General features: G+C 54.8%; 6 protein-coding genes across 6 annotated transcripts; 4 read left to right on the forward strand and 2 right to left on the reverse strand.

Moving 5' to 3' along the window:
- Positions 1-155: 155 nt before the first annotated feature.
- On the reverse strand, positions 156-2,858 carry BZA05DRAFT_331443 (uncharacterized protein; the record flags this gene model as incomplete). Its single annotated transcript, XM_051480591.1, has 2 exons — positions 156-1,688; positions 1,929-2,858. The coding sequence occupies 2 exons, from the start codon at positions 2,856-2,858 to the stop codon at positions 156-158; spliced, it is 2,463 nt and encodes an 820-aa protein (XP_051343480.1).
- Positions 2,859-10,148: 7,290 nt separating this feature from the next.
- BZA05DRAFT_384647 (uncharacterized protein) lies at positions 10,149-13,025 on the forward strand. The gene is made up of 3 exons (XM_051482336.1): positions 10,149-10,621; positions 10,726-12,395; positions 12,522-13,025. The coding sequence occupies exons 1-3, from the start codon at positions 10,439-10,441 to the stop codon at positions 12,538-12,540; spliced, it is 1,872 nt and encodes a 623-aa protein (XP_051343481.1). The 5' UTR covers positions 10,149-10,438; the 3' UTR covers positions 12,541-13,025.
- A 261-nt stretch (positions 13,026-13,286) lies between these two features.
- On the forward strand, positions 13,287-14,289 carry BZA05DRAFT_384648 (uncharacterized protein). The gene has a single exon (XM_051482337.1). It carries the CDS (start codon positions 13,611-13,613, stop codon positions 14,187-14,189), a length of 579 nt encoding a protein of 192 aa, XP_051343482.1. The 5' UTR covers positions 13,287-13,610; the 3' UTR covers positions 14,190-14,289.
- On the forward strand, positions 14,290-14,922 carry BZA05DRAFT_384649 (uncharacterized protein; the record flags this gene model as incomplete). The annotated part of the gene is made up of 1 exon (XM_051482338.1): positions 14,290-14,922. The coding sequence occupies exon 1, from the start codon at positions 14,334-14,336 to the stop codon at positions 14,919-14,921; it is 588 nt and encodes a 195-aa protein (XP_051343483.1). The 5' UTR covers positions 14,290-14,333.
- A 4,684-nt stretch (positions 14,923-19,606) lies between these two features.
- On the reverse strand, positions 19,607-22,009 carry BZA05DRAFT_441045 (uncharacterized protein; the record flags this gene model as incomplete). Its single annotated transcript, XM_051486638.1, has 3 exons — positions 19,607-21,268; positions 21,652-21,781; positions 21,984-22,009. The coding sequence occupies 3 exons, from the start codon at positions 22,007-22,009 to the stop codon at positions 19,607-19,609; spliced, it is 1,818 nt and encodes a 605-aa protein (XP_051343484.1).
- An 879-nt stretch (positions 22,010-22,888) lies between these two features.
- BZA05DRAFT_433168 (uncharacterized protein) lies at positions 22,889-23,514 on the forward strand. Its single transcript, XM_051486252.1, has 3 exons — positions 22,889-23,057; positions 23,168-23,243; positions 23,306-23,514. Exons 1-3 carry the CDS (start codon positions 22,973-22,975, stop codon positions 23,475-23,477), a joined length of 333 nt encoding a protein of 110 aa, XP_051343485.1. The 5' UTR covers positions 22,889-22,972; the 3' UTR covers positions 23,478-23,514.
- Positions 23,515-27,561: the final 4,047 nt, after the last annotated feature.

The raw sequence follows: 27,561 nt of genomic DNA on the forward strand, positions 1-27,561 counted from the left end.
GGAAAGAAAAATAAAGAGAAGAAAGAAAAAAACAGGCAGACGATGAAGATCTCAGAGTAAGGACCACTCCTGAAGACCATCTAGACGTGCCCACTCAGTCGTCAGGACCACTCTATCAAAGTAAGAGTAGTAGCAAGTAGTAGCAGCGCGGACGGCTACCACAGACCTCCTTTACCGCGCTCTCCGGCCTGGAAGTCGGGATTCTCCTGAACCCACTTCTCACAGTACACCGTCAGCGCCGCCTTGCGATCCCGCTTGACCTCGGCAACGTCCACTCCCGTGTAGGCTGCAAGTTCCGGATCAAACTTGCCCGCAACGTTCTCAAACTGGAGGCTTAGGTATCGGTACACTTCGTCCACGAAGCTGGGTGTGACCTCCTTAGCCGTGTTCTCTCTCCTCTTTGCCGGCGGCAGCGACGCGACGGTGTACCCGGGTGAGGGACCCCCAGGGCGGTGCCACATCCGTGCTGGTGCGGTAAGGGGTCCATTTGTGAGGGTGGTTCGCGTGCTCGACATTGTCGATAGAGCTGGCGAATCTGTTGGTGATGAGAGGTTTGGGCTAGTTTGGTAGGCTACGGCGAGGCCGGCGGGCTGCCACATTCCCTCGACATTGGGCGCTTGTCGCTCTCGGTAGAACCTCTCGTCGTGATCGTCCAGGAGCTCGAAGTCGGGAATAGGTGCTCGGCGCTTGAACGCTTCGAATCGGGGCGAGGAGCAGATCGGGTAGTCGTCGTTGTCTTCTTCGTCTTCGTAGTCGATGGAGCTGGATCGCCTCGGCTGTGTCTTAATAGCTGGTTCTGTCTCAATCGCCCGCAGCTTCGGTCGGATGGTTTCGGATGACTCGCTCCTTATTCCCAGGCCAGTGCGTCGGGTTGCACAGGCGTCGTTATATGTCGCATCATCGGTATCCACGTCCTCGGTTATAGGGAAAGGGTACTCAGGCCCCTCTTTCGCCCTATCCTCCGCCTGTATTTTTTCTTGCTTCAATTTCCGTTCCAGCGTCAACACGTAGCCTGAGAATCCGTCGTCGGGAGATTCGCGGCGCCCCTGAGAGCCGAGGATTTTCGATGACTTTACAGGGACATCCCAGGCCATGCTTGTCGCGGAGGATGTCGGTGAAGAGCTCAGGCTCGGGCATTTAGAGACAGTGGTGCTAGCATCTGGGCTCTCAACTGGACTTGTGGGAGTCGAGTCTATCGGCTCCTCCAAATGCCATACGTGATCCGCGGCGGGCGCTGCGAATTTCACTTTCGGTCGGTTCCTGTCTCGTGTGAAGTGATATTGGCCAGGCGACGTGGGCCTGCCCGAGGAGGCGTCCCTGCGTAATCCCGGTGCCCTACTCGTCCATCGCGACACGGAAACTGGCTGGGGGAGCTCCAAATGCATTTCGGCGTGAGGAACTCTCGACAGAGAGGATCGCATCGAGCTTTCTACGAGTTGGGGTATCAGAGGACGGACATTTATGGGTCGATGCGCTCGTCGCGTAGACTCGATCGGCTGCGGCAGGGCATCGGGGCCAAAGAACGACGTGGTAGGTGTCGGGGGGTCGTCTTTCTGAATTGGTGTTGGGTCCGGGCGATTAGACCTCCTTGTAACCTCAATCGGCGACGGTAGGTCCCCCTTCTTCTTTTCCGTGGGGGTAGGGCGATTGGAGCGCCGCGTCGACTCTACCGGCTCGGGAAGGGGCTCCTTGGCCGGACGGTTCGACCGTTTGCTGGATTCTATAGGTTGTGGGAGAATCGCCGTTTTCGTTTCCGGGACACGGTTGGACCGACGGGATGATTCGATGGGCTCTGGCAGGATTTCCTGAGCGGGCCGGTAGGATTTCCTGAGCGACTCGATCGGCTGGGGAAGGAGCTCTTTAGCCTCTGACGATCGGTTGGACCTTCGACTCGACTCGATCGGCTGCGGAAGCAAACTGGTCTTGACAGTCAAACCAGAGGCGCGTGACTCTCCGCCCACCGGAACGTCGCCATCCTGATCATCCACGGATTGCATCTTGTTCAGAGGACTCTTCCGATGCGTTCGCCGGGACGATTCCACCGGTTGTGGCAGTCCCATCCATAGTGTTTCTTCTTCCTCGGACTTCAGCTTCTTTGGAATGGGCACAGGTCGCCTGTTGCTTCTCTTCACGGTCTCTATGGGTTGAGGCAGGAACGGCTTGTTCGGAGCATAGCTCCCCTCGTCGTCGCTAGGCATGTGCGGTCGGTGAATGGCATTGGGCCGGTTGTCTTCGGTTTGCAGGAGCGGCGTGTACACCTTCTTGCGTGGCCGGAGTCGGGATTCGATCGGTTGGGGTAGAGGTATCGACGAGCCGTCGCTCCGTTTCGGTTGCTTGTCTGTCGCGTTTGGCTTCTTCCTGGTAGCCCACTCCTCCAACCGCCTCTCCCTGGCTCTTGCTTCCTCCTCCTTCGTTCGCTTCGCTTCCGTCGCCTTTGGGCCTGTCGCCGAGCTGGCCTGGCTGGGGATCTCCTCGGGCTTCCGTACCAGCTTGCTTCGCAAGGACCTCTGTACCGCTGGTGGCGTAGGCTCGGGCAAGGAGAATCCGGTGACGGAACCGAGCCACATGATCTCATCCCCGCTTCTCTTCTTTGGCTGAAAGAGACCTGTAGGCGTCGGTTTATCCTCCGAGAGGCTGTTGTTTCGCGTCCACGTTCCAGCCGTTGGTATCTTTGGTGGCGATCGCGGGCGATGCGTGGGAGCTTTCGACCGCCGAGGAAGCTCTACATTCGGGGGTTGCCAGATGGTGACTGGAGGTGGTTTCGCCGGCTGCTCGAAGAACGGCGAGAAGTATTGTGGCGCTTCGTTGGGAATCTGCTGCCGCGGCGTAGCATTCTGAAATGGATGGAGGCCCGGCATGATGGCAGCACAGGCGTTCTGTCACTGGGTGGAAGTTGGGAAGAAAGGTAAAAACGATAGTTCGAGGTGGCCACGGGAGAGCAAGCGAACAATGATGTGGGGTCCCTGGCTGCGCACGGGCCAAAAGCCGAAAATAGCAAGGCACGGAAACTGTCCAGTTAGCACGCCCGCACAGAAGTGTATTAAATTCCAATTTCGAGGACAATTTAGAGGGGACGAGATGGGTGAAATGCGAAGGAGTTGGTTGGACAGACCTTCAAGCACTGTGCCGGTCAGGGTGGGGCCGTGGGATAGTAATTGCTTGACAGACGAGGGGACGATAGAGCCAGTCGATGATGACGTTGGGAGCAAGGTGCGACAGGAAGGGTGCAATGTGGGGAGGGGGATGATAGTGAAAGCCGTCGGAAATCGTCTGCTTCGAATCCGGATATTAGAACGAGCTCAACCAGAGAAAGACCCCATGAACCAAGCAAAAGCCCACCGCAGCCGCCGCGCATTCGCCCATCATAGCAGACAAATCACAAAAGATCGACGACAACCGGGGGGCCTCAACAAGTACGAGAATGAAACCAACCTTTTGACCGAGGAAGCCCGTTCCTTTGCAGCGAATCCTTCGTTTTCTTGTCCGTCAAGCTCGTGGTTGTCGCCCGCGTCCGAACCTTGGGTTGCAACCGGAAAACAGCGGGGGGTGGAGGTGGGGGGCTATCGATTCTTTATCCTTCCAGCCGCTGGCACGATAAAGAGTTGCTTCTGCTGACAACTGGAGCCGCAGGACTCTAACCCAGTCTGCAGCCAATCGATTGATCTATGTGTCGCGTGTATGTGCTGTTTGCGACTTCTGGAAGGCGGATAATAGTGGCTAAATGATGAGGAGGTGAGCAATTGGCTGGGCTCCAATCTGTGGGTTTCGCTGTATATAGAGGGTGTGAAAAGGTAGGCGGGAGTTGAGGGATATGGCGGAGGGCAGTTAAAACCCGGACTGGTTTGCGTGAGAATCTGCGGTGGTGTGGGCACTGTGCGGTGATGTAATACGCGCACGCAGATGTGCTTGGGAGGCCGAGTTCTCGAAAGCGTAGAATTGACGGCGATGAGCGGAGTTACTCGTGCAGGTGTTTGCACTTCGCCGAACCGACCACCGGCAGAGGGTGGGGTGGTGATAGTCGGAGGTATGTGTGTAGTACCTGGCAAGTGGCCAGTGGGCGTATGGTGATTCCGAGTCACCGTAACGAGTGAGCGAGCGAGTGACTTGGTGGAGTGAATGTTCGTGCTAAACGCCGATGGGGTGGGGGGATAATACGGATCGATATCGATAGGGGCGATGGCTTGGGCGGGGGCGTCGCGGCAGTGAGCGGAAGGGCGTACGGAGGAGCAATGAGTAAACAGCTTCGGCGTGGGCAAGCAAGCGGGTCCCGGGGATGGAAACGCGGATGAGAGAAGGAGGAGGAGGAGTGGACGAACAGGAGCAAGAGCAGGAGGAAGCTCCGGTATTTTTTTCTCAGGAGGCCGCCTTCTTCGCCTCTACGGCCATGGCCAAATGCTCCAGAACACTCGCACTAGGACCTGGGGATTGTTCCAAAGCGACCTAGATCCCACGCTTCGACACATGCAGAGCACCCTAGCGGTTGCAACATGGATGCACAATCGTCGTCGTCGTCGATGTTGCAAGTTCACGACTTCGCCCTCGACAGCACCTGCCCTGTCGTGCAGACTTTCCGAATGGCTGAGGATGATGATTCAAAGAAGCTGCAGAATAAAGAACTCCAATGAAGCCCCGAGCTTCTGGGAAGGATGGAGCCGTGGTAAAGACGGTGCGGAAAGACGGGAAACGGTATGTGTGCCGAAACATCTCCATCTATAAATTCACAGCACTTATTCGGCCACATCTGACGATTGCGACCAAAGCATAAATGCCATAGGTACATACCAGAGTAACCTTCATGTCACCGAAGCCTATCATCACGATACGCAACACAGCGGCGTTAACCGCGGACGACGACGAAGCACATCCGTGTTGGCATTGTTGGTGTTGCAATTGTTCTCGCCGTGACTCAACAACCAATCGAGATCATTCACTGCCAGCTGCCTCTCGAGCTCGTTCACCAGCTAGGTACTAGTACATAGCATTTCCAATTGCTCCCCCGTCAGGCACATATGCCGTGATCGCGTCACGGGGAACCATGTGCTCGCTCCGTTCAGCCGCCGGGGTGTCCGTTCCCCGGATATCCGCCCCACGCCACAAGAAGGCGTCCGTGCGTTGGACGGACGCCGAATACCGCGGCCACGCAATCCATCCAACCACACGGCCCCCATCGCGGCCAGCTGTGAAACAGACACGTCGGATCATCGACCACGAAGAAACTGCATCTTCTCCGGACTCCCCAGCTAGGCGGTACTCGTCTTCCAGCGAAGACTTCTCGGGTTTCCGCTTCCTCTCCGGACTTCCCAGCTACTCGTCTTCCAGCGAAGACTCCCCGGGTTTCCGCTTCCGCTTCGACTCCCATTTCATGCAGTTGTCAGTCGATGTCCGTCTCGTTGCGAGTGTGAGGCTCCCTGTCCCCACTCTACTCCACATATGCGCATGCAGCTCCCCCTTCTACCCCCAGATCCTTTTTGTCGTCGGGTTCAAGTCGCCTGACAGTTCTCTGCACCGTCTCGACTCTCCCTCCCTCCTTCCCTTATGCACCTAAACACCCAGTGTGCCGTGCTCAAATGCATTCTCCCTACAGCAACGCACGCTCGCTCGCCAAAGATTCGGTCGTTCGCCGTTGACGACAACCCAGATGTGGCAAATCGACGCGGAACGGATGCGCTCTTCTAGAGTCCTCGCCACTTGACTACGGGGAGTGGCTAATGTAGCCTTGTCGCGCAAAAGTCGCGAGCTCAAAGTTCGGACGCCCCGGCTTTTGTTGCGGACTTACGGTGTCCCGCCGGTGGAACTGGGCACCTATGTACCCAAAGAACACATTTGCAGCATCCACGAACGCTGTACATACAGTCATCATATGTAAAAGCATCGTGATTCGTGATGGCGGGCGGGCGGAAGAACCGATTCTCCGCACATATCCATCCCATGTCGTCGCAGGGCAAATGACCCGAAAAGAAAGAAGGAAGAAAAAAAGAATTTAAGGCAAGGCACCTCTGGCACCTGGCAGTCTGGCAGGATCTTTCGGACTTTCCCCTTCGATCCTATTTTAAGATACACATCCGGTTCTCACGGTAACTACTTACGTAGCGTTACATAATCGCCATAAAGCCTTCGTAACCGCAAGTGTCGGCCAGATGCTTGTTCAGTTTCGCGTTCCGTCGTTCCATGATATTGTGTCTTGTCACCCGCACTCCGGGCCAGCATCTCGATTCGCGGAGTCACATAACACCGCTGGCTGCGTATGTACGATGCGGGGTCCGACCTGGTCGGCTTCCAAGTTCCTGCTGGTGTCGTGTGCTCGCTCGCTCGCTCGCAGCCCAGCCCAGCCAACTCGGCACTATCTCCGGCCATGGCGGCCATTATTCTCCAGAATACCGAACTATCCTGTCCTGGCCAAACCAACAAGCTTGCGCGGGGTAGAGTACGGTAGAGCACTCTAGGTACTTCTTAGAGACGAGCGAGACACGCCTCCTTATCGCCCATCCATGAGGTTCGGTATCAACTTAATTATTACTCGATATATCCCGCCCCCTCCCCGCCTCCCCCAACTTCAACATGTCTCCCCGCCCCTTTGCCTTCTGTCTGGCCAGTGCTTACTTTGTACTTTATGTATGCAGGTAAATGAAGTATGTATGTACTTCTTATGTATGGCGTTTGCAGAGCTGCACGAGTACATAGCCTATCTATTTACACAGGTAGCGATGGCCAGCAAGAGGAGAAAAAAGTTTTTTTCTTCATCTACTCATCGAACCGATAACAAATACCACCTAAGGACCCCACCTCGCCATCTTGTGGCGGTCAGTTATCGCTCCTCCACGTTCCAGCTGTTTCCACCGCCGCTCCTCCACATCACCATCCTCTTCCTCAGCCAAAGCCTCAAGATAAAATCTCACCATCCGCTACTGCACTGTGGCCACTAGATAACCAACTAGTATCCGGGCGAACCCCTAAAGTAGTTCCATGTACCCTAGTTGTCAGTGCGAATCGCGATGTGTCCAAATTAATCCGTGGCAGATTTTCGAAGCCTGAGAGTTTTGGCGGCTGGCAAAAACATGATTAAATCGAAGCGGTGCAAATCCTTTAATATATACCTACTCCGTGTTCGTCGATTAACGGATGTCATAATATTGGGGTTCTCAGAAGCTTATTTTTGCCCTGTCGACATCGGCACTCACTCACTCGGCCACCAGAATTGTTCGGTGGGGGATCATGGCCTCGGACATATCTATCAGTTGCGTGCTCATCACGTTCGGAGAACAAAAAGCTGGATGCTCTTTTATTGGGTTTTCAATCAGACGGCTTTGAGCTGTCGAATCACGAATCCTCAGCACCCGGATTCCGGAGCGGCCACCGGTTTCGACAACTTGAAAAACAGTGGAGATCGAGAAGGATAGGTTTGAACAGGCTTACAATAGGTACTAATACTTGATTGATTGATTGTTCATAAAGCATGGAGATACTGATACTTGGTAGCAAATACTTCTGTGAAATCTGGCCAAAAAAGATACGTCTCAAAGCCGGCCCCAGTTATCGCCTTTTTCTTTAATCGTCAAAACAGGTAATATCACTCGATCCGGCTGAATTTCTCCATCGAAATTTAGAGTCGACAACTCGGTTTCCCATGTGCAATGAACGCGGTATCTAGACAGCAGACCTGCAGGCTTCTCTTCTGCGGCACACCCTCCCAAGACCGCGGCCGTAAATCTTCCTAGCCAGTGACCACCCACCAATGGAGTTTCCGTCGACCGTATGTATGTATGATCTCCACGGCTCCAGAGTCCAGCCTCCACCCACAAAGCCACGATATCAAATCGGAACCGGCTCCGTGCTCTCAACTCTGAGCCTGGATTTTCTCGCTTCAGTTGCGCTGCGTTGCGTTGCGTTGCGCTGCGTAGTCTAGCCGCGTGGTCCAAACTGCGTGGTAATTAACGCGAGTGCGCGAGGGCATCTGATCTGCAGAGTTAGCGCTCTACTTTAGCATCAGGAACCGGTGGGAATCGTGCTGCCCGCTGCATCGGTGAGGGGCGGGAGGGGGCGGGCACGAACGGATGACTACGGGAGCAGCCCCGCCCCTGAGTACTACATACGAGTACATACATTGTTCCAACAACGTGTCCGGAATTCGTATATCCGAGTTTTTTTTTGGCTGGCGGGTTCGAGTTCAGGGGAGATCTGATCTGGCTCGCTGATCGATATAGCCATAGAATAATCATGGCCGCTTCTCGAAAGTGACAATATCGATGATTGCTGTAGATAATGACGGGTTCGTTTTCACGACGCTCGTATGTACGATAAGATCTACTATCTAGATATATAGGTAGTAGAATGGACATCGATTGCGGCCGCGCATTCCGGATGCTTCACCTCCTCTCTCCATATATCTACATAACTGTCCGAATAAGTCGTTCTCGATGTCGATATTGATGACCGCGATTGATCACCATATAGTAGTATTTACCAGGAATTTGCAGGTCTGGACCGTTTATCGATGAAAGGGCTCGAGCACACTACATGCCGAGCCTTGGTGCGTACCTCAAATTTGTACCAATAACGAACTAGATCGAGGCTGTTCCCATGTGCGGGACGTGATTGGCCAACAACGTAGAATAGATGGAATAGACGCGGTCGCCCCTTCGTGCCGCAGCACGTAGTCACGTGTCGCTGGCCAGACGGGCTTAGGTGGCGACGGTGTGAGAATTTGTGACGCGTGCGATGGCGGACGGGCTCGAGATGGTAGGTACATACGATCTTTTTGCATGGAATCTGACATACACATTCTTTCTAGATTAAATGTCTAAGCATACACTCTTCTTTCTCCTGTTAGTATCTATTTGGAATTGCCGACGACGACAACAACGCCGCGTGAGTTTTGGTGATCAGCCGGATACATATGGTGAGAGAATCAAGTGGCCAAGGTGGGCAATCCACGACTTGACACTGTCGGAAACAGATACTGCGCATACTCCATAGAGATAGAAATCCGCTGTTGCTGTGGTTGGAAAGCTTTGGGCATAGTCCACGCGCAACCGAACGAAACGAAATCCACCAAGGCATCATGAATCATAATCTACGGCATGAAGGTCCTCGCTCGCTTCACCGAGGAGCTCATCTGATTCAAACCGCTCTTTTAAAGATACACGCTCGCAGTGATTGACCTGTGAGCGCTCCATGGAGGCTATTGCTGGGTTTGAATCCAGATAACCTCGTGCTGAGAGAGACTTTACGGCAGCTGAGGTCTTACACCATCCAGTCCTATACCCTACGGGCTTCGTAGGGAGTGTTCGAGGTGAGCCCACAAGCAAGATCTGGAGCTTTAAGGATCCTCCCGCGTTCTGTTGTCCCTCGCACTCCATGCGTGTGTCTGCGCACGCTGGATCCCCGCTTACCGACGACTTCGTGGAGTAAGTTTAGCGGCCATATCCAGAACCGGCAGAGATATCCTGGGCAAGATCGGTTCTCTTCTGACAGCCGTTTCGATTTCCAGACTCCGGATAGTCTTGGATGGCTCATGGTGGTCGAACTTCATGGCGTGTGTTTTGGCCGATCTGTGTGACTGCAGCGGAAGACACTTGGACAAATCTTCAAACACGGGGCACCAGAGGGAGATCGCAGGTTCAGAAACATTTGAAAGTCTACTCAAGGAGCACTATTCATTCTTGAATCCTCAGGCCCAGATTCAATGCAATCGATGCCGACGTCAGCAAGATTCCGGTGGCGATCGGCCTCTGCGCGCCTGGTGAATCTCCCATCTACTCCACACATAGTGACTTCCATCACCATCACAACTGCAATACCGGACTTCCGTAAAGCAACTGGTAATTCCACAGAAATTTGGACTGAAATTATCGGGTGATATCCTATGAATATCACGTGTAAGGCGGTAGGTAAGGTTCACTTGGAAATTGTTGGAGAAAGTCTCTTGATTCTGGTAGACTTGACGAGTAATTATTGGCCCGCTCTTATATTCGACACCGCCACTCTTGGCCGTCTTTTCAGCTCGATTTCTGCCCATCTTGAAGCACTTCGAATATTCTGGTTGCGGGCTGTCATATGCAGTAATTGTCAGCAGGAGTCCATTCCCGGCGGTTACCCGAGGCAGCTTCAGCCAATCCCGGGCCACTCTCGGACAACTCATCCCACACCCCGCCACGAATCTCGGTCCCTACTGCGCCAAGACCTAGATCTGCTGCTCTCGTTCGCTCGCCATCCTCGACCATAGAATTCCTCCATCAGAGTCCCTTTTCCCAACAATAACATAATTAAAAACAACAAACGCCTCTGTTTCTCCACCCCCTTCCCCCCTACAGCTTATTTCTCCCTTTCTTCTACGAGGCATCTCGCGTCCCGCCTTCCCAAGCCGAAGCTACTCGTATACCAACACTCGTAGTCCCAACACCTCCCTTCACAAACCGAATACACCCAAAGTACCTTCACGATGTCGTTCCTGGGTGGCGCAGAATGTTCGACGGCCGCGAACCCGCTGGCCCAGCTCTCCAAGATCACACAGGGAGACAAATCTCTCCAACGCGATCGCTTCGAGGGCCAGCGGTCGATGGGAGCTGGCGGAAGCTTGCGATCGCGCGTAGATGGCGGGATGGGAGCTGCTGCCGACGCACAGGTATATCCCCGCCTCATCATCATCTCCTCACACCTCTCCCTCCCCCGCCGCCACCACATCGCTGTTTCCAAAACTACACAGAAGCTCACACGCTTTCCATCTAGCTGAACGATTTTTACGCGCAACAACAACAAAATGGCGGCAATCCCTTTGTATTCGACGACATGCGACACGGCCTTGCGGACATGTCGCAAGGCGCGCAGATGCAGGGAGGACCGCAAGCGGCCTGGGCGCAGGAGTTCCCGCAACACATGGGTCCGGACGACCAAGCCCGTATGGAGGCGGCCTTCCACGCCGGGAAGGCGGGTCCGCAGTGGAATGCCGCGGAGTTCGAGAGCTTCCAGCCCGGCGCCGCGCATGCGGATCCGCGGATGGCGTCGCAGCAGCCCATCATGCAGCAACAACAGGGGCTGAACCAGCAGGGACAGTACTTTAGACAGATTAATGGGTACAACCTTAACGCGGGTATGCCGATATACTCCGGGATGCAGCCGCAGATGCATCAGCACCACCATCCCCAGCAGATGGACCACCATGGCAAAGGGAAGGAGGCTGTGGTGGAGTTGGATGAGGAGAGATGGGAGGAGCAGTTCCGGGAGTTGGACCAAGACGCTGCATTGGATGAGGCAGCGAACAAGGCTATCGAGGCCGAGCTGAACGGCACGGAAACGATGCAGGGCGACTTCCAGGCCATCTGGGAGGGGATTCAGAAGGAGGCTAGAGAGCGCGCGGACTTGGAGACTCTGGATTGGACCAATGAGATCGACGCCGAGAGCCCGTGGAATTCCGAGAACTCGTTGACGAAGACGATACCGGGGATGGGAGTCTACCTCTTCGAGCCAGATAACCCTTACATGACCCACCAGGACCCGTACTCCGAGGGCAAGCGGCTTATGGAGACCGGCGGTAACTTGTCGCTTGCTGCCCTGGCCTTCGAGGCTGCGGTTCAACAGAACGAGAAGCATGTGGACGCCTGGACTGATCTCGGTGCCTGCCAGGCCATGAACGAGAAAGAGACCCCTGCCATTCGCGCCTACGAAGCCGCGCTGCGGCTGGACGAGGGTAAGCTGACTGCGCTGATGGGTCTGGCGGTATCCTACACCAACGAGGGCTACGACACACAGGCATACTCCTCCCTGGAGCGCTGGCTACGATCGAAATACCCCGCGATCGCCGACAAAGCGGGCCCACCACCCGCGACTATACACGACCGACAGGCGCTCCACGATCGCGTCACCGGTCTCTTTATCGAGGCGGCTATGCTTGTGCCCGAAGGCCAAGCTATGGACGCCGACGTCCAGGTTGGGCTTGGGGTTCTGTTCTATGGCGACGAGGAATACGACAAGGCAGTTGACTGTTTCGAGGCGGCCCTCAACTCATCAGGCACCTCTACTTCCCCCGAGCACTTGCTGTGGAACCGCCTCGGTGCCACGCTCGCCAACTCCGGCCGCAGCGAAGAGGCGATCAACGCATACGAACGCGCGCTCCAGATCAACCCCAACTTCGTACGCGCTCGCTACAACCTAGGTGTCAGCTGTATTAACATTGGCTGCTTCAAGGAGGCGGCTGAGCACCTGCTTGGTGCACTTGCCATGCACAAGGTTGCCGAGGAGAAGGCGCGTGAGGATGCACGCGCCGCTGGTGTTGAGCCCGAGCGCATCATTCACAACCAGAGCACCAACTTGTTCGATACGCTTCGTAGGGTGTTCGGACAGATGGGTCGGCGCGACCTGGCGGATAATGTGATCAACGGCATGGAACTGGACGTATTTCGGTATGAATTCCCCTCCCCACCACCACCACCACCCACCAGCACGCCCTCATCCCCATGACCCCCCATCCTTCCCTCCAGAAAGAGGCGCCGTTGATTGGTTATTTGGATCGGTACTGATTAGAACAGAAAGGAATTTGATTTTTGAGCGCGATCGAGACAAGGGAGGAGAGTGGTATGACGACTGGAGCACGAAGCGTGGGAGTGGTGGTAGGGAGGGCGTAGGGGTAGAAGATGAGGATGGAGACGGCTTTAGTGATCGAGCTACGCAGGGTACCGAAGTTGATGTTGATGAGCGCGATGCGGCCATGAGAAGTCCTATTGAGGAGAAACCAGAGGAAAATGCTTTGAGGTCGCCCGGGGGGAGAGGAGCGAGTGTTAGGAGGTTTGCCTTTGGCTGCGCGGATCTGATAGATTTTTAGCTTTTCTCCTTCTGTTCTGCTTGCATGCATGTATTGCGATGACAATTGTGCAATTCCTGACGGACTCTTCGCTTTTTTGTCTCATCATCGTAGCATTTGACACGAGTATACCTATGACTGTGTATGTACAAATCCGTGTTCGTTGCCTATCAGCTCGCCGTGGGTTTCCCATTGCTCTCCGCCCGGCCCTGAAGGCTGACAGATTCTGCACTTTTGTATTTGTTTTTGTTTAATCATAGCATTCGACCTAAGTAGACCTCCAGACTCCACAGTCCGCGCCGCATATATGCGTGCTCCCTCTCCAAAAATACGCGAGTGCCTTGCCGTGAAGCCGCATCCCGTCCCAAGGCGCGCGGCTCAAAATATGTTGTGTGGAGGTGGTGGTGGCACAACAGCTGATTAAAGTTAGCGTGCGTTGGCCTGCCTGCCTGCCTGCTTCCGTTGCTTCCTTGTTCCTGCCATGACCGCTGCTGCTCGACACCACACACCCCTTGGCCGTCTTCCCGTCACCGCGCACCACCACCACCACCACCACCGGCCATCCATCCATCCATAATATAATCCGAACCTGTTTGCCTCTGCACCATCACCATAACCATAGTCCACTTGATCTGCGGTTTCTCAAGAACGAACGAAAGCTGGACGCGTACACCACACCACACACACGGAATAGAAGATACTTATACCTGCACATCTCCACCCATTTCCGTTTGCACGCGAAACACCCACCCACCTACACACCCACGCACCAACCGTCCGTTTCCACTGCGATAGCTCCAGCAAGCACACAAACACAATGACAACGCGTACCAGCTCCAAGCGACCGCTCGTCGCCGACCCCGCATCCCCCCCGGACTCGAAACGCTACAAGCCCGCGAACCTACCGGCCGACTTCTTCGCCGCCAGCTCTGCCACAGCCCCCGGTGCCCCCCACGCCGCCTCTACTACTACGAATACTACCACCCCCGAGGAAACAGGTCTCGACGCCGAGTGGGCCCGCTTCGAGGCCGAGGTCGTCGCCGAGCCGGAACTCGGAGCGGCAATCCCCTCACACGCGGTTATCTCGGCGGCACCCGTGGCTGCTACCGGAAAGGCGAAGGAGGAGAAGCCAATGGTGGAGGAAGATGTGGAGGACGGAGAGGATGAGGAGGCGCAGGAACGGCTGCTAGAGGAGTTTGAGGAGATGGAGGGGTTGGAGGAGCGAGTTAGGAAGCTGAAGGAGAGAAGGGAGGCGCTGAGGAAAGTGGGGGAGAGGGAGGGTGGGGGTATCAGGCTTGAGATGGGCCGGGAGCGGCCCCGGGCGGATGAAGGGGAGAGCAGTGGTGAAGAAAGCGATGACGAGGAGGAGGAGGAGTTTTTTCTTAGAGGGCGGTAGTGGTGGGGGTTACGCTGCGACCGTTATTTGATGCATCATACTGGCTGGGTGGCATATATAGAGGACTCGAACCGACAAACGCATTTGCAATTCAAGCACGCTTAGATTTTCTTGCTTTCGTCGCCACAGCCCTCCGTGAGTGACATGTTCCATCAAAACTCCGCAAGATCCCTCTCCCACGCGTACCCCATCTTCTCTATCAGCACCTTATGCCTCGCCCTCGCGGTACGCAGCACAAACCAGCACAATCCCCAGGGCGCACTCAACACCTCAAAGACCTCATGCACGGTACTCTCGCCCGTCGCCTGCTTAACAACCCACGTGCTCCTAGTCCTAGTAGTCAACCCCAACCCGCCCGCCTCCACATCCATCACCACCCCATCGGCCGTATCTCGCACCAGTGCGATCGCCGTGGCAGTGATGTGGAACAGCCCGAAGAACACCGGGATGCGGTTCGTCAGCGTCCACATGTCGGGCGCGGACGAAGACCGCGTGAACCCGCTGATGTCCGGGTTTATGCCGAATACGTGCGGAGGGTGCTGCAGGAAGTTGAGGATGTGCGATGAGGTGAGCGGGAGCGTGATCGATGTCGTTAAGGACGCGCCCGTTGGGGACCGCTGCTGCGTCGCTGTCGCGCGAGGTAGAGGTACCATAGTATATGTAGTAAGTGATGGAGAGCTGTTGGGTGCTTGTTGTTTGTTGCTTGTTGCTGGGGTGCGTGGAGCTTGTTAGCTACTGGTTAAGCTTATCCGGCTGGCGGTGCACTAGACGATGTAGCAAAATCGTGGACACGCTAAGATCATCAGCCACAGCTGCCTCATCAGCCACCTCCCCTCCCGTATCCTGGTGATCTCGGCCAACATCAACACCCGTTGACCGATACCCTACATACACCCGGACACTTCTCAACTGCGCCACATGCTTCATTTCTATAGTTTCTCTCGTTGTGTTATAACGACGAGTGGCTTTGAATGGGGGTTTCGATGTGGTCGGTGTGGCTGATGACCTCCTGCAGAGTTCGTATGCATGCGATAGATATCACTCGGTTATATTTCCCAAGATACATATTAAGCGCACTTTTGTGCGCCTGGACTGCGAGACAGCACATTCGGCGTCACAGGTCGAATACGACTTGCAGCGGGCGGCTCCGATAGCCACGTACAACGTAGAGTACGTACAATGTATCACTCGGCCTCCATCGAGCCCACTAGGTACCTACACTTTGATTTGGATAGGTATCTCGGTGATGGCGTTCTTATTCGCGATTCATGGCAGGTCGAAGGTGACGTAAGAAGGAGGGCTCGAAGGAGGGCTCGAAGGAGGGCGAAGAGCGGAAATGATAAACGACAGAAACCAATCGGTGGACCACGCGCAGTGATACTCGATCCCCTCGCCCCATGCGAGCACTGGAGGGTCAATACCATCTCGGCGGTTCTCGCGCTTTTAGCAGCGCCTATGCTTTACTCTAGGACTCCAATATCTCCGGATCAGGCTTCGGCGCTTCGCTTCCAGCTCGGCACGGCGAAATGGGAGTCCTGTCCGATAGCGAATCGCTATGCTGGGCTATGTATTTATCTACCATGGTCCAGTCCCAACATAGTACGGGGGTCGTTTCTCCCTGCATACATGGCTCTGCTGCTGTTATTGGCATTCGTTCTTGGAATACTGAACAGACATAACAAAAAGTTGTATGTACCAGCCGTTGGAGACTTCAAGATAAACACGGAAATACTGATGCCCAAAGGTTGAAAGGGTGTTGAAACCCCTTTATTCGTAAAAACGATGCTGGCCCTGCTCTCTGCGCGGCTCACTGAATCCTCGGCAGTCTCGGTGTTTTCGAGAAACTCGTTGATGGTGAATTGGCTCTCATCCTCTATTTCACTCTCGTCTTTTGCAGCCACAGAGAAGTCAGCATGAGCTGTAATATCAGCGACGAAAGAGAAGAAAGGCAGCTTACAGGTGGCACCGTCAGCAAAACCGGAGTCTTCGGCCCCAGCCAATAGCTCGGCAACTGCAAAGGATGTAGGTCAGCACAGATTCATAGCGCATCACTCGGTTAATGCTTCCCGGAAAAGTAGTCGTTCTCGTGCCCGAAGCCGTCGGGGAATGGCGCCAGGACTGAATCTACAAGACTCACCAGCAACTATGGTGGGGCATCTGAAGAGATTAAACGAATACTTACATCCTCCGTCGAGGGGCCTGGAACAACCATGGTGCCGCCACGGTTCCTCTTTATGGACTTGGACTTACGATCAGCGCCGCAGAGTTCTTTGATGAACGTGAAGAAACAAAAACAAAAACATAGGCAAAGGGGAGAAATCTCCCCAGCCTTGCCAGCCTCCTCTTTGCCGGCCTCCTCTTTGCCGGCCTCATCTCCTTCGTTCTCCTCCTCGACAACGTCGAGAAGAAAGTTGTAGTGACAACGCCAGCGTTGTGATGTTAGTGTCGTTCGCACTCTCAATATCGTCGGCGATGTTATCGCTAGCGTCGACCTCGAGTTCGGCCAGGAACCCGGCCAGGAACCCGGCCAGGAACTCGAGGATATCGAACAAAGTCGCTGACGGCTTTGATGGTGGGGGCGGTGTAGTGGCCCCGCCCTTGTCGGCGGTCTGGACGTTGTTCGTGGTAATGGTAGTCATGGTTTTTTGATCGAGCGGTTGTGGTTGGTTGGTTCGTTGTTTGCTTGTTGGTTTGTTGGTGCTCGGTGATGGACCGATGGCGCGAGATGAGGGTTTTGGTCGGTGGTTTTTATTGTTGATGTTGATGATGTTGGTCATGTTGTTGTTGGTGAAGAAGAGAAAGATGGGGGAGAAGGAGGGGAAGAAGGGAAGAAAGGTGGGGGATAAAAGGAGGGAGCCGGTTCTTAGACTTACGCGTCGTCATTGAAGTGTGCAAGTGTCGAGGGACGATTTGGTCTCGACACGATCACTCGGCGCGAAATGACGCCAGCGCTGACGCAAATCGCTCCCCATAACCAAGCGCCGGGGATCGATGTGTTTCTCGCTTCGGTAAGCTGGAGTACCGCATACTCTTGAAATCATACGCCCGATCCAGGGACGTTTTGACGTCCATGTCGCCGTCCGAAGGCTGCGTTCCTCGGCCTCCCTCCGACACTGCGGTGCTGAGCTCGTTCCCCTCCGACCCGACCAACAATGGGTCCCTCAAGAAGGCACAGCACGTTCCGGACGACCCGGTTGCGGAAGTGGGGTACCCTATCCAGCATCCTCGGTGCGAACCAGCTTCTGCGACGGGCTAGCTTCGGAACATCACGTCCTCGGATCCACCATGACAGCTCATGGCTGCACATATCAACACTCGCAACTGTCGGGCTCCGCACTTAAACCCACTGATCCCCATCTAGACCCTACTTCCCTCGCGGTCCGGTCTGGCCGATTCGCAGCTCACTGCCCAGGAGATGGCAGGAGTCCTGCACGCGTCCCACGAAACAAAACGAAAACGCAGATCTGCCGCGGAGAAATACCTACTTTCCAAGCAGCATGCCTATGGGATCCATCTGTCGGTCTCCCCGGCTTGGTACACGTACGCTGTTGATTGAGGGAAGCGGGAGAGGCAGACTCCAGGGCCTCCGATAGTTCAGTGCAGTGCAATTCAGCAGTCCATTTTTCGGCATTAGTCGGACCGGATGGACTGGGTGCACTGGACTGAGGACTGAGAGGTGTATTCTGTCCCGTCCGTCCGTCCGTCTTGAGGCCGGGCTTGGACTGGACTGGATGGACTGGATGGACAGGTTGCACTGAGAGGTGTATTCCGTCCTGTCCGTCCGTCTTGATGCCGAGCTTGGATTGGACTGGACTGGATTGGGTAGAAGCCTGCGCCGCTGGCTGGTAGGACTGGACAGGACGTACGGACGGACGCGCCCAGCCACAGCGTTTTTGCAGTACCTACCCTGGGTAAAACATAACAGTGAACAGTGAAACAGGCGAGTGACATACGGTGAAGAAAACACGTGATAGGTACCTCCATAATCAACAGGATGGAATCATGGATTGTGAAGGGGCTGAAAGAGTTGCGGCGATGTTGCTTCTCATATGTAAAGGATTCGATGCTAGGTGGGGTTCTATGTAAGCGGTCAGCCACATGCCAAAAAAATCAGAATGTGGCAGCAGTCAACCGCAGTCCGTACCGGCAAAATCACAGACGGACTGACTAGGTATCTACATCTTATCTACAGCAGCCTCAAATTTTATGGACTGGACTGGCCACTGATGTAGTCCGGACTGGACCATCAGGAGCACTGCCCGGGGAGAGCACTTGAATCACGGCCAACCTCAACAAAGTCTCCGAGCAGAAAGTCAACTCGACATTAAACTGGTCACACTGGTTACACTGGTAACATCCGATGCCCATCTCCTTGCATCCAGATTCCCACCTCAACGCCCCTCCAGACTCCAGAGTGCACCCTCCACCGCATGCAGGCAGCAGCGCCCACTGTGAGGGGAGGGGGAGGGGGTAATTATGACTCAGCGGAGGGCTGGCTTGGCGACGGATGGGACAGTGTCGAGAGATGTGGACCATACTTTACCTATCCGGCCGTCAGCGCCCACCAACCCACTCCCCATCTAGCATCCACCCCGCAAAATCTCCCCAATATCTACTACATATGCCGCCCATACCGCCAGAAACGTCGTTTACCCCACACTTCGCAATTGTTTCCTGTATCGTTTCGCACACAGTGGCCATCTCACGCACTCGCACTCACACAGCATGAAATGCAAACGGAAACAGAAGCGGTGTGACAGTGTGACAGTGACTGTAGATAGATTGAAATAGAAAATGTCATTATCATTCATGATCATGCACAACATACAGACAGCTCCGAGCTCAATATTCTCTAAAAACAAAAACCGGGAGAAAAACACCCCATAAAAAAAAAGACACAAAAGAAAAGAAAGAAAAGGTTGCATTTGTCATCGCTGTGTTCCCCCGGTTTTTTTTCCCACCCCGAGCACCTGCCCCCGCCGAATCTCTCGCACACCCGCACACAATACGCAAGAAGCAAAAAGTAAAACACCCCATTTTGTAGAATTAGAAAGCCCTAGAATATAAAAGCAGCAGCAGAACCAGTGCAGTACAACCAAATGACAAAGTAAGGAAATGGAAGTAAAACATCGCAGTAATGCTATTGATGTCATGGGGAAGAAGTGAGGAAGGAAACACAAAGAAAAGACAAACCAAAGCAAAAGACCGCGCTGCGCACAAAAAAACACCGGCTAGCAAACGCTCCTCCCAAGGCCAAATCTGAAGAAATCATACAACGTAAATCATCAAGGCATCAAGGAAGTGTTCACGCTGTTTTCTGGAACTCGGCAGCGAACTTCAGTAGCAATGTAAACCCAACCCCATCCTTTGCGCGCGCCGCCAAAGACGACTCTCACCGAGGCCGGCAGCTAGCCGTCCTACGATTTCCCGAAGTGTAGCTTTGACAAGATCGCCCCAAAGAAGCTTCTCCGTTTGGACTTTTTTGACGATGACGATGTGGCGGCTTCCGTGCTCTTTCTGGGAGTCTCAATGCTAGTCTTAGCCCCAGAAGCGCCGTTGGTTTGGGGGATAGGCGCGCTTGGCCTTACATTCTCCTTGAGCTGCTCCTCGACAGCCTCCTTGCGCACGATAGCCTTGGGCTCACTAGCAGCCTCCGCCGAAACACCAGCCTCCGCGACACTGTGCTTGACCGGTTCGGGAACGATATCTGCAGGCTTGTTAAGGGTAATCTCGTGGTGCATGATGGTCTTGGTGTTGATGCCGTTCGTGACGATAGGGGCCTTCTGGTCGGCAATCTTGGCGGCGTTCACTAGAGCGACGGGAGCGGGAGTGGGAGCGGGAGTGGGCTCGGCCTCCTCCTTGGGTCCCTCGGTGATTGGGAGAGCCTCAACGACTTCCTGCTTGAGCTCGGTCTCGACCTCCTTCTTGGCCTCGACGAGATCTTCGTAGGCAGCGGCCTCGGCCGGAGCACCAGCCTCGGTAATGCTCTGCTTGACGACCTCGGGAACGGGCGACGCGGGCCGCTCAATGGGAGCAGCACTCAGACCGGTGGCATTGGCGACCTTGGCGATCACTTCCGACACAACGGGAGCGGCAGTGGCGGCGGCGATCTTAGCCTGCTCCGAAACCTGTGCGGCGATGATGGTGGCTTGCTCGGTAGCCTGTCCGGCCACCTCGACAGCCTGTTCGGCGATGACCTTGCCCTGCTCGGTGGCCTGTCCGGCAACCTCGACAGCTTGCTCGGTAACGGTGTTGCCCTCGGCGATGGCGGGCGTCTCGGTGACCTCGGTCTTCAATTCGCTCTCAACCGCAGCCTTCAGCTCAACAGCGTCGGCGATCGCCGAAGCCTCAGCCGGGGCGTGGGCCTTCTCTTGGCTCTCCTTGACGATCTCGGGAACATCAGCCTCCTTCACCTCAGCAGCCTCGGCGGCCGATGTGATGGGCAGTGAGCTCTCGGGAATCAAGTTGCGGGGAAGATCCAGGACACCACGTCCCTCGGCGGCGCGCTGCTCGGCAGGGGTAACGACATCGGGCAAGACCCAGGAACCGATGGGGAAGTTGGTGGCGCCCTTCTCGTAGGATTCCTTATCGAGCGTGACGTGCGAGTCGATCGACTCGGTGCCAATCTGGGGGACAGCCTCGCCAGGCTGCAGGGTGATGGGGTTCTCGGCCGTCTCCGAAGCAGGGAGGGGCTTGACAGAGAAAATTTGCTCGACCTCCTTGAGGGCCACGGGGGTAGGGTCGACGATCTCGGAGGCAGGAGTCTCGGGGAATCCACCGGGAACATCGCCAGCGCCGGGAGTGGGCTGCTCGAGAGGAACACCTCCAGCGAGCGAAGCGGTGGTGGATTCGGGAGCGATGGATGTGATGACAACGGTCTCGGTTTCCTTGGGGACAACGGCAGCGAGGACGGCAGTGGTCGACTCGGGGGCCGCGCTGTTGATGATGGCGGCTTCCATAGCTTTCTCTTCTTCGGTCTCGGCAATAACAGTCGACAAGAGGATGTTGTTCTGAACTCCGGACTCTTCGGTCTCGAGAGGTGCGTTGGGATCGGTTACCCAGTTTCCGTCAACAACAAACTATTGGTAGGAGGAATATATCAGCTTCCGTTTCGGATCAATCTCGGCTGATGGTATTGAACGAGAATGGATGATTGAGAAATGCGACGCTCGCTCTTAAGAAGAAAAAGAAGCAATGGGTGGTAGGTAGGAGGTTGTTTTGGAGGGGGATGAGATAAGGGCAGCGATGTTGACAGACGTCATCGCTACGGTCTTAGCTCCTGGTTACGCCATGCTTTTTTTTTCTTCTTCCTCTTCCGAAGCGCAACCGAAACCAGCGAAAGGCGCTCGTTCTTTGACCCACACAACAAAGCCCGGATCAAGCGGGCATAGCGCAGGGGAAAAAATAGAATTGCTGGCACTGAAGCGTCGAAAAAATAGTGAGATAAGAGAAAAGAACGTACCTTGTAGAGGATATTCTCAACGGGCAGCTCGACTTTCTTCACGAAAACCTCGCCAGCCTTGTCGAGCTTGGTACTCCTGCTCCAGCCATCGAATGTTCCAGTGACGTAAACCTCATTGGCGGGATGGTCCCTGTTTTTCGAGAGCTGTCAGTACTCAGGTTTCTCCGAAACATGGTGGTACTCTAGACACGCCTGCTCGGCTGTTCGTCATATCGCGGATGACGACGTCGGGAGTGACGATCGCCATCCCTGCCTTGACTCGATTGCGATGCCGCAAAACAGTTTCTGCGAGGATCTGGGATGCGAGCTGAGAAACGGGATTCTAAACGAACCATTTAAATGTGTAGAAACCGGTCATCTTGGCCTGTCCAATTGTCGGAGGTGATTCCAGATGGTATTTTTTCTTGTGCGGTAGCAGTTGGTTGTGGTGGTGGTGGTGGTGGTGGTGGTGGTGGTGGTGGTGGTGGTGATGGTAGAGCGGGATCGAGATAAGGAGATATCGACCGAGTTTGGACTGGGGGTGGTGGTTCTGCGAGAATGGAGCAGACAGATATGGCTCGCCGATAAGAGGGAGGATGTGAGGGATAGAAGTGAGGGAAGGAGGGAGGGAGGAGGGGGGAGGATGAGGAATGAAGTAGTAGATGAGGAGGTGGAGGAGGAGAGAGATGGAGGGGGGGAGGAGGAAGAAGAAGAAGAAGAGAACGAGGAGGGGGGGAGCAAGGGAGGTTAGTAAGTTTCACGGGGGGGCGGTGGTTGGAGGGGGAGGTGTGTGTGGGCGGAGGAGGGGACGTGGGGAAAGATTCGGAGGAGGGAAGTGGGTGGGTCAAGTAGGAGGAGGAGGGCGGCGGGTGTATGGAGGAGCACGACGGGGAGGAAGGGCGAGGCGAGTTGGATGGCAGCAGCTTTCTTCGGCTTTCCTTCCTTCCCTCGTCCGTTCGTTCGTTCTTTCCCAGCTGTCTCGTCCGTCACTCTGGCTAGCTGCTCTTGCGGGATTGATTGATTGATTGATTGATTGACTGCACTCGGCGTACATCTAGGTACTTCCGGCTGGCTGGCTAGCTGGCTGTCGTCGTCGTTGTCGTCGTCGCCGCCGTTGTGATCCGTCTCCAGATTTCCAATGCCGCAATACAGAGTACTCAGTAGAGTGCTCTACATACTGCCGGTATCTACCTCTGACCTCGACATCCGCCCACCGAGTCACCAACACAGCACTTGGCAGATAGAGAAAGACTTCCATCGACAATAATACTCTACCGTGTGCCGCCGCCGCCACGCCACGGCTCTAAGGCCGAAGGGGCATGGCGCCGACGCTACGATATCCATGCCGCAGCAGCAGCTCTCACTTCTCACTTCTCTTCTCGCTTCGCCTCAAACTCCCGCGAACGGCTCCATGTCACTCAATCAGCGTAAGTCAGCATGGTTCCGCGTTGTGCACAGCAGCGCAGACACGACGAGGAAGGAAAAAAAAAGCAGAAGAAAAAAAACAAGCTCCCTAATCACTCATCCTAGTTTGCAGAGGCAAAAAAAAACGTCCGGAAGAACAGCCAACAGAGCTGTTCAAGCGAACCACACAGCTTTGCAGGATGGGCACGGTACGTACAGCCTCCTGCCTGCCTGCCTGCCGGTACCGGTACTGACCTACTGGAGTTGGTAGGCAGCACATACATCCTCTGCAGACAGCTGCATATTTACCACAAAGCCCGCCGACCTTGGCCTTGCGAGACGGACTAGAGCATGTCTCTTCTGCACACGCTTCTGCTGCGTCTGCTTGTGCTGCTGCTTATGCTGCCCGAGTTGCCTGTTGGTTGCAACTTGCTGGGCGATAGCATGTGCGAGAAGAAGACGTCGACAAAGAAGTGCGTGGTAATGAGAGCAGTGGCAGATAGGTACGGACTAGAGTGCCTACCTAGAGTACCTCTATACATACTCGACCGGCACTCTAAGAAAGAAAAAAAACCACTCTGGCCCGCTGCACAGTGCAAGTTCGCCCGAAGGCAGACCAGCCTGGTTGTACGGAACGGCGACAAAAGCACTGTGGGCCGTCCGAGGAGCTTGCTGCCCATGGACATCGTCGTGGCATATTCGTCGTGGACGTCGTATCCGCTGTTGTGGTCGTGGCCGTGGTCTTGGTCTTGGTCTTGGTCTTGGTCTTCATAGAATACCTCCGCGCCGATGCGGGCAGAGTACATGCCTATGTACAAGATACACACCTACATACGATACCTATCTACAGAAACGTACCACGGCCGTGCGCCAGCTGCTTTGCTCTACCTACTAGAGCACGATGCCAACCTGGAGCACGCACTTGAAGAACCCGGCTTCCTTCCTGTGTGGAGTACGGACGGGCTCGAGCTCGAGCAGAGGTAGGTAAGTGTATATCTAGAGTACATACATAGGGCTAGGATACGGTCTACACGGGCTCGAGACGAGACGAGACGAGACGAGACGCAGCGGTTCGCACGGCGCACACAGGAAAAAAGACACACACCTAACACCCACGCAAGCAGGCAAGAAGGTAGGACGTCTCTTTGCTTTTTCCCCAGAACTTATCTTTTGTATCTAGAGTAGGCATAGTAGGCATCGTAGAGTTGACTTAGTCCCCGCTGCAGCTCGCGGCGAAGCGGCCGGACGATCACGATATCTAGTGTCTCAACAATTCGCAATGGGAGACGAGTTCGAAACGGTTAGGATGGTTGGGTACATACCACGAGGGCCGAAAACATAACTATCGGCTTTGGGACGGGTCTCACTTTGTCTGGTCGGTGCCGCGAAAGAAAGGGGAGAATCCGAAAGGCCCGAATAATTCTAAACAGCCACTGCAGAGCTCGAGCTGCGACCACATACACACCCTCCTCGCGCAGAGCTTCACGACCATGGCTTTGCTCCGTTCTGTTCTGGCATCTCGCTCCCTTCCGAGCATATGGTCCCGAATGCCACATGGAGAATCTACATACTCTACATAGATTCCCACATTTGATTCCCGACTGGCCAGTGGAACTGGAACTGGAATGTGACTGGCCCTCCCGGATAAGAAGAGTAAGAATAAACCACGGACTCACGGAGGATGGGATGATAAAGCAAGCAGATAGTTAGATACGACTGCTACACAGCATACATACCGGTAGGTATGGTAGCAGCATGGCATGGCAGCATGTGGCAGCAGCAAGAAGCAAGCAGCACGGCAGCCGCCGTTGACGAATCGAATCAAGCAAGGCATCCACACTTTCCCTCCCTTGATCCTGAGAGAGCGACAGAGAGAGCAGCAGAGAGAGAGCTCCTTCCTTCCTTCCTTCCTGCCCATCCTTTTCGTTCCTTCCTCCGTCCGAAGCGATGAGTCGAGTCGAGCTTTAGCCCTGCCCTGCCCTCCGCCCCCCTCCCCTCCTCCTCGAGCTCGCCTGTCTGCCTGCTTGCCTGCTTGCCTGCTTGCCTGCTCTGATCTGCTTCGCTCGCCAACCCCTTCTTTATGAAGAAACAACCCGAGCAAGCAAGCCAAAAAAAAGTGGGAAACCTGTCCATCCAGCCAGCCAGCCAGCCCCAACCCAACCCAAGGGAGGGAGGGAGAAAAGTCACACCAATTGCAGCATGGCGGAGGGGGAAAAATGAACGGACCGAAGAAAAGAAAAGAAAAGACAAGAAAAGACAAGAAAGAAAGAAAAAACCGGCCGAAAAGAGAGACACTCCCAGAAAGAAAGACAGACAACAGAGCTCTCGAAGGCAAGAGAAGAGAGACAAGAGAAGAATTAGTTATTCCCCGAATGGGATATCCCGGAAGGCTAAGCACGATAGGACACGAAGAAAAAAGAAAAAAACCACACCCGATATCTCAATCTTCTAATCGTGATTGGACATTCCACCCGTGTACGTACAAAGTATGATTCTAGGTACTCTAGGTAGTAGGCGCTCTACATGCCATACAGACAGAAGTACATGAGTATGATAGTCACCACTTCCATACTCTACACACCTGGCATGACACTCCACTCTATGGCCACGCATAGAGTACATACTCCCTTCCAGAGTACCTACATGCCATGCAGTCCGGCAACGTCTTCACTTACTTCTCCGTACCGTATGTACCGTACGCGTTGCACTGCACTGCGCTGCGTTCGGATCTAGCATCCCCTTGGGGAGATCCCGGGCCCGGGGGGTGGGATCGAAAGTTCAAAGTTCAAAGCGCCCTGCCAGTCGGTCGTTCGCCTTCGCCATGCCCGCCCATGCCCGCCAGTTGACTGCAATCGGACTCTATTCTATTCCAGTGACGGGGAGCACACCATCCAGACAGTCGGCCCACCCACACAGAAAGAGAGAAGACGTTGCCAGGTGTCCCTAGACGTCCTCTCTGCTCTGACTCTGTGTGTGTGTCAATATCGCTGCCGAAATTCATACATACATAGAGTACTTGCGGAGTGCCGTACATCATCTGCGGACGTGCGTGCGAGTGGACGTGCGAGTGGATGGATGAGTGTATGGATGGATCGATGAGGGTGGATGTATGGGGGCGGATGTATGGGGTGGATGAGTGGATGGGGTGGACGATGGACGGGTGGGATGGCGTTTCCGTTTCCGTTCTGGCAAGTCTATGCCACTGTAACACTGATGTTCAGTGTCCACATAAGCCAGATCAATTTCCCCCCTTCCCTCTTCCCCCCGTTACAAGTGGAGGACGTCGTGGCGGATCCATCACTCGGTTCGGTTGGAACGGGTGCGTACTTGGATGTTGGAACGGGTACTCTGTAACCTAATTTTCGAATCGAGTGTGGGTTGAAGGTTCCTCCCGCGTCCGGATGTACCGGGGGGCCCGCGGGGATCTACTGATGGGTACGTAGAGTACTATTCTAGTGTATCAAGCTGCGTCGTCGTCCCTTCGTGTTCTCTGCCGAAACCAGCAGGACGGCCAGCAGACGATGCAGACGATGTACTGTCCAGACGTGCTTCTGGGTTTCCTAAGCTTCTGGGTTTCCTAAGCTTCGGGCTCCATTTAGAGTATGTAGAGTACACAGGTCGGTATCTATGATAGGTTTGTAGGTATGTAGAGTAGGTATGGTAGGTATAATGGGTATGTGGGTATGATAGGTATAATAGGTATGGTAGGTATGATAGGCATCCAGAGGCCACGGTGTACTCTAACTACCACTCTACCACTCTACCACTCCACTCTACCACTCTACCACTCCACTCTACCACCACTCCACCACCATTCCACCATTCCACCAACACATAGAGAAGAGCACCCCACATAGCAAGTATAGTAGATAGAGCATCACACACATACCTATCTACAGTACATAAACGCCCAAGCACAAGCAGAACGCATGGAGAAACCCCACCCAGATCCATAGTGACCATATAGTAGTGAAACCACTATCGAGCCCAACGTTCTCCGATAGGCACCGCACCGTAAGTACTCTACTCTATGTAGATACACAGTTGGTTGGCTGTGGCTGGCTGGCTCAGCCAGACTGTGGCAAACAGTTAACGTCCGAGCGTTTGCGTTTGCGGCTTCTGCAAGTCCGCGAGTCTGCGACCCCGGAAATCCCATCCCATCCCTTCCCTCCCTTGCCTTCCTCTATGTATATTTTTTTCTTTCGGGGGGGACGGGGGACGGGGACGGGGGGCGAAGCGCAGACTTCACAGCGCACGCACGAATAACTCGTCTCTCTCTCTCTCTCTCTCTCTCTCTCTCTCTCTCTCTCTCTCTTTCGCCGGCGCCGACGACGCGGCGCCAGCAACCAGCAACCAGCGCCGCGGCGGCGGCAATTCCTATTCGCCACGCACGGCCGTCAAGCTACTTGCTGTGGCTCCCTGTATTCGTACCTAGTACCTAGATGTATCATGTACCTACACAGCAGCTGGTTAGCCTCGAGCTTCGAGCTCGCTGGCTGCATTGGAAATCTATGTAGTTATCAAAGA

The sequence above is a fragment of the Tricharina praecox genome (genome assembly GCF_024521635.1).
Source record: "Tricharina praecox strain CBS 144465 chromosome Unknown BZA05scaffold_2, whole genome shotgun sequence".
Taxonomy (NCBI): Eukaryota; Fungi; Ascomycota; class Pezizomycetes; order Pezizales; family Pyronemataceae; genus Tricharina; species Tricharina praecox.

Coding starts and splice junctions, on each gene's coding strand:
- BZA05DRAFT_384647 (XM_051482336.1), top strand. CDS start 10,439: ATGTCGTTCCTGGGTGGCGCAGAATGTTCGACGGCCGCGAACCCGCTG. Junction 10,622..10,725: donor GAGCTGCTGCCGACGCACAG/GTATATCCCCGC, acceptor CTTTCCATCTAG/CTGAACGATTTTTACGCGCA.
- BZA05DRAFT_384648 (XM_051482337.1), top strand. CDS start 13,611: ATGACAACGCGTACCAGCTCCAAGCGACCGCTCGTCGCCGACCCCGCA.
- BZA05DRAFT_433168 (XM_051486252.1), top strand. CDS start 22,973: ATGCCGCAGCAGCAGCTCTCACTTCTCACTTCTCTTCTCGCTTCGCCT. Junction 23,058..23,167: donor CTCCATGTCACTCAATCAGC/GTAAGTCAGCAT, acceptor CCTAGTTTGCAG/AGGCAAAAAAAAACGTCCGG. Junction 23,244..23,305: donor AGCTTTGCAGGATGGGCACG/GTACGTACAGCC, acceptor TGGAGTTGGTAG/GCAGCACATACATCCTCTGC.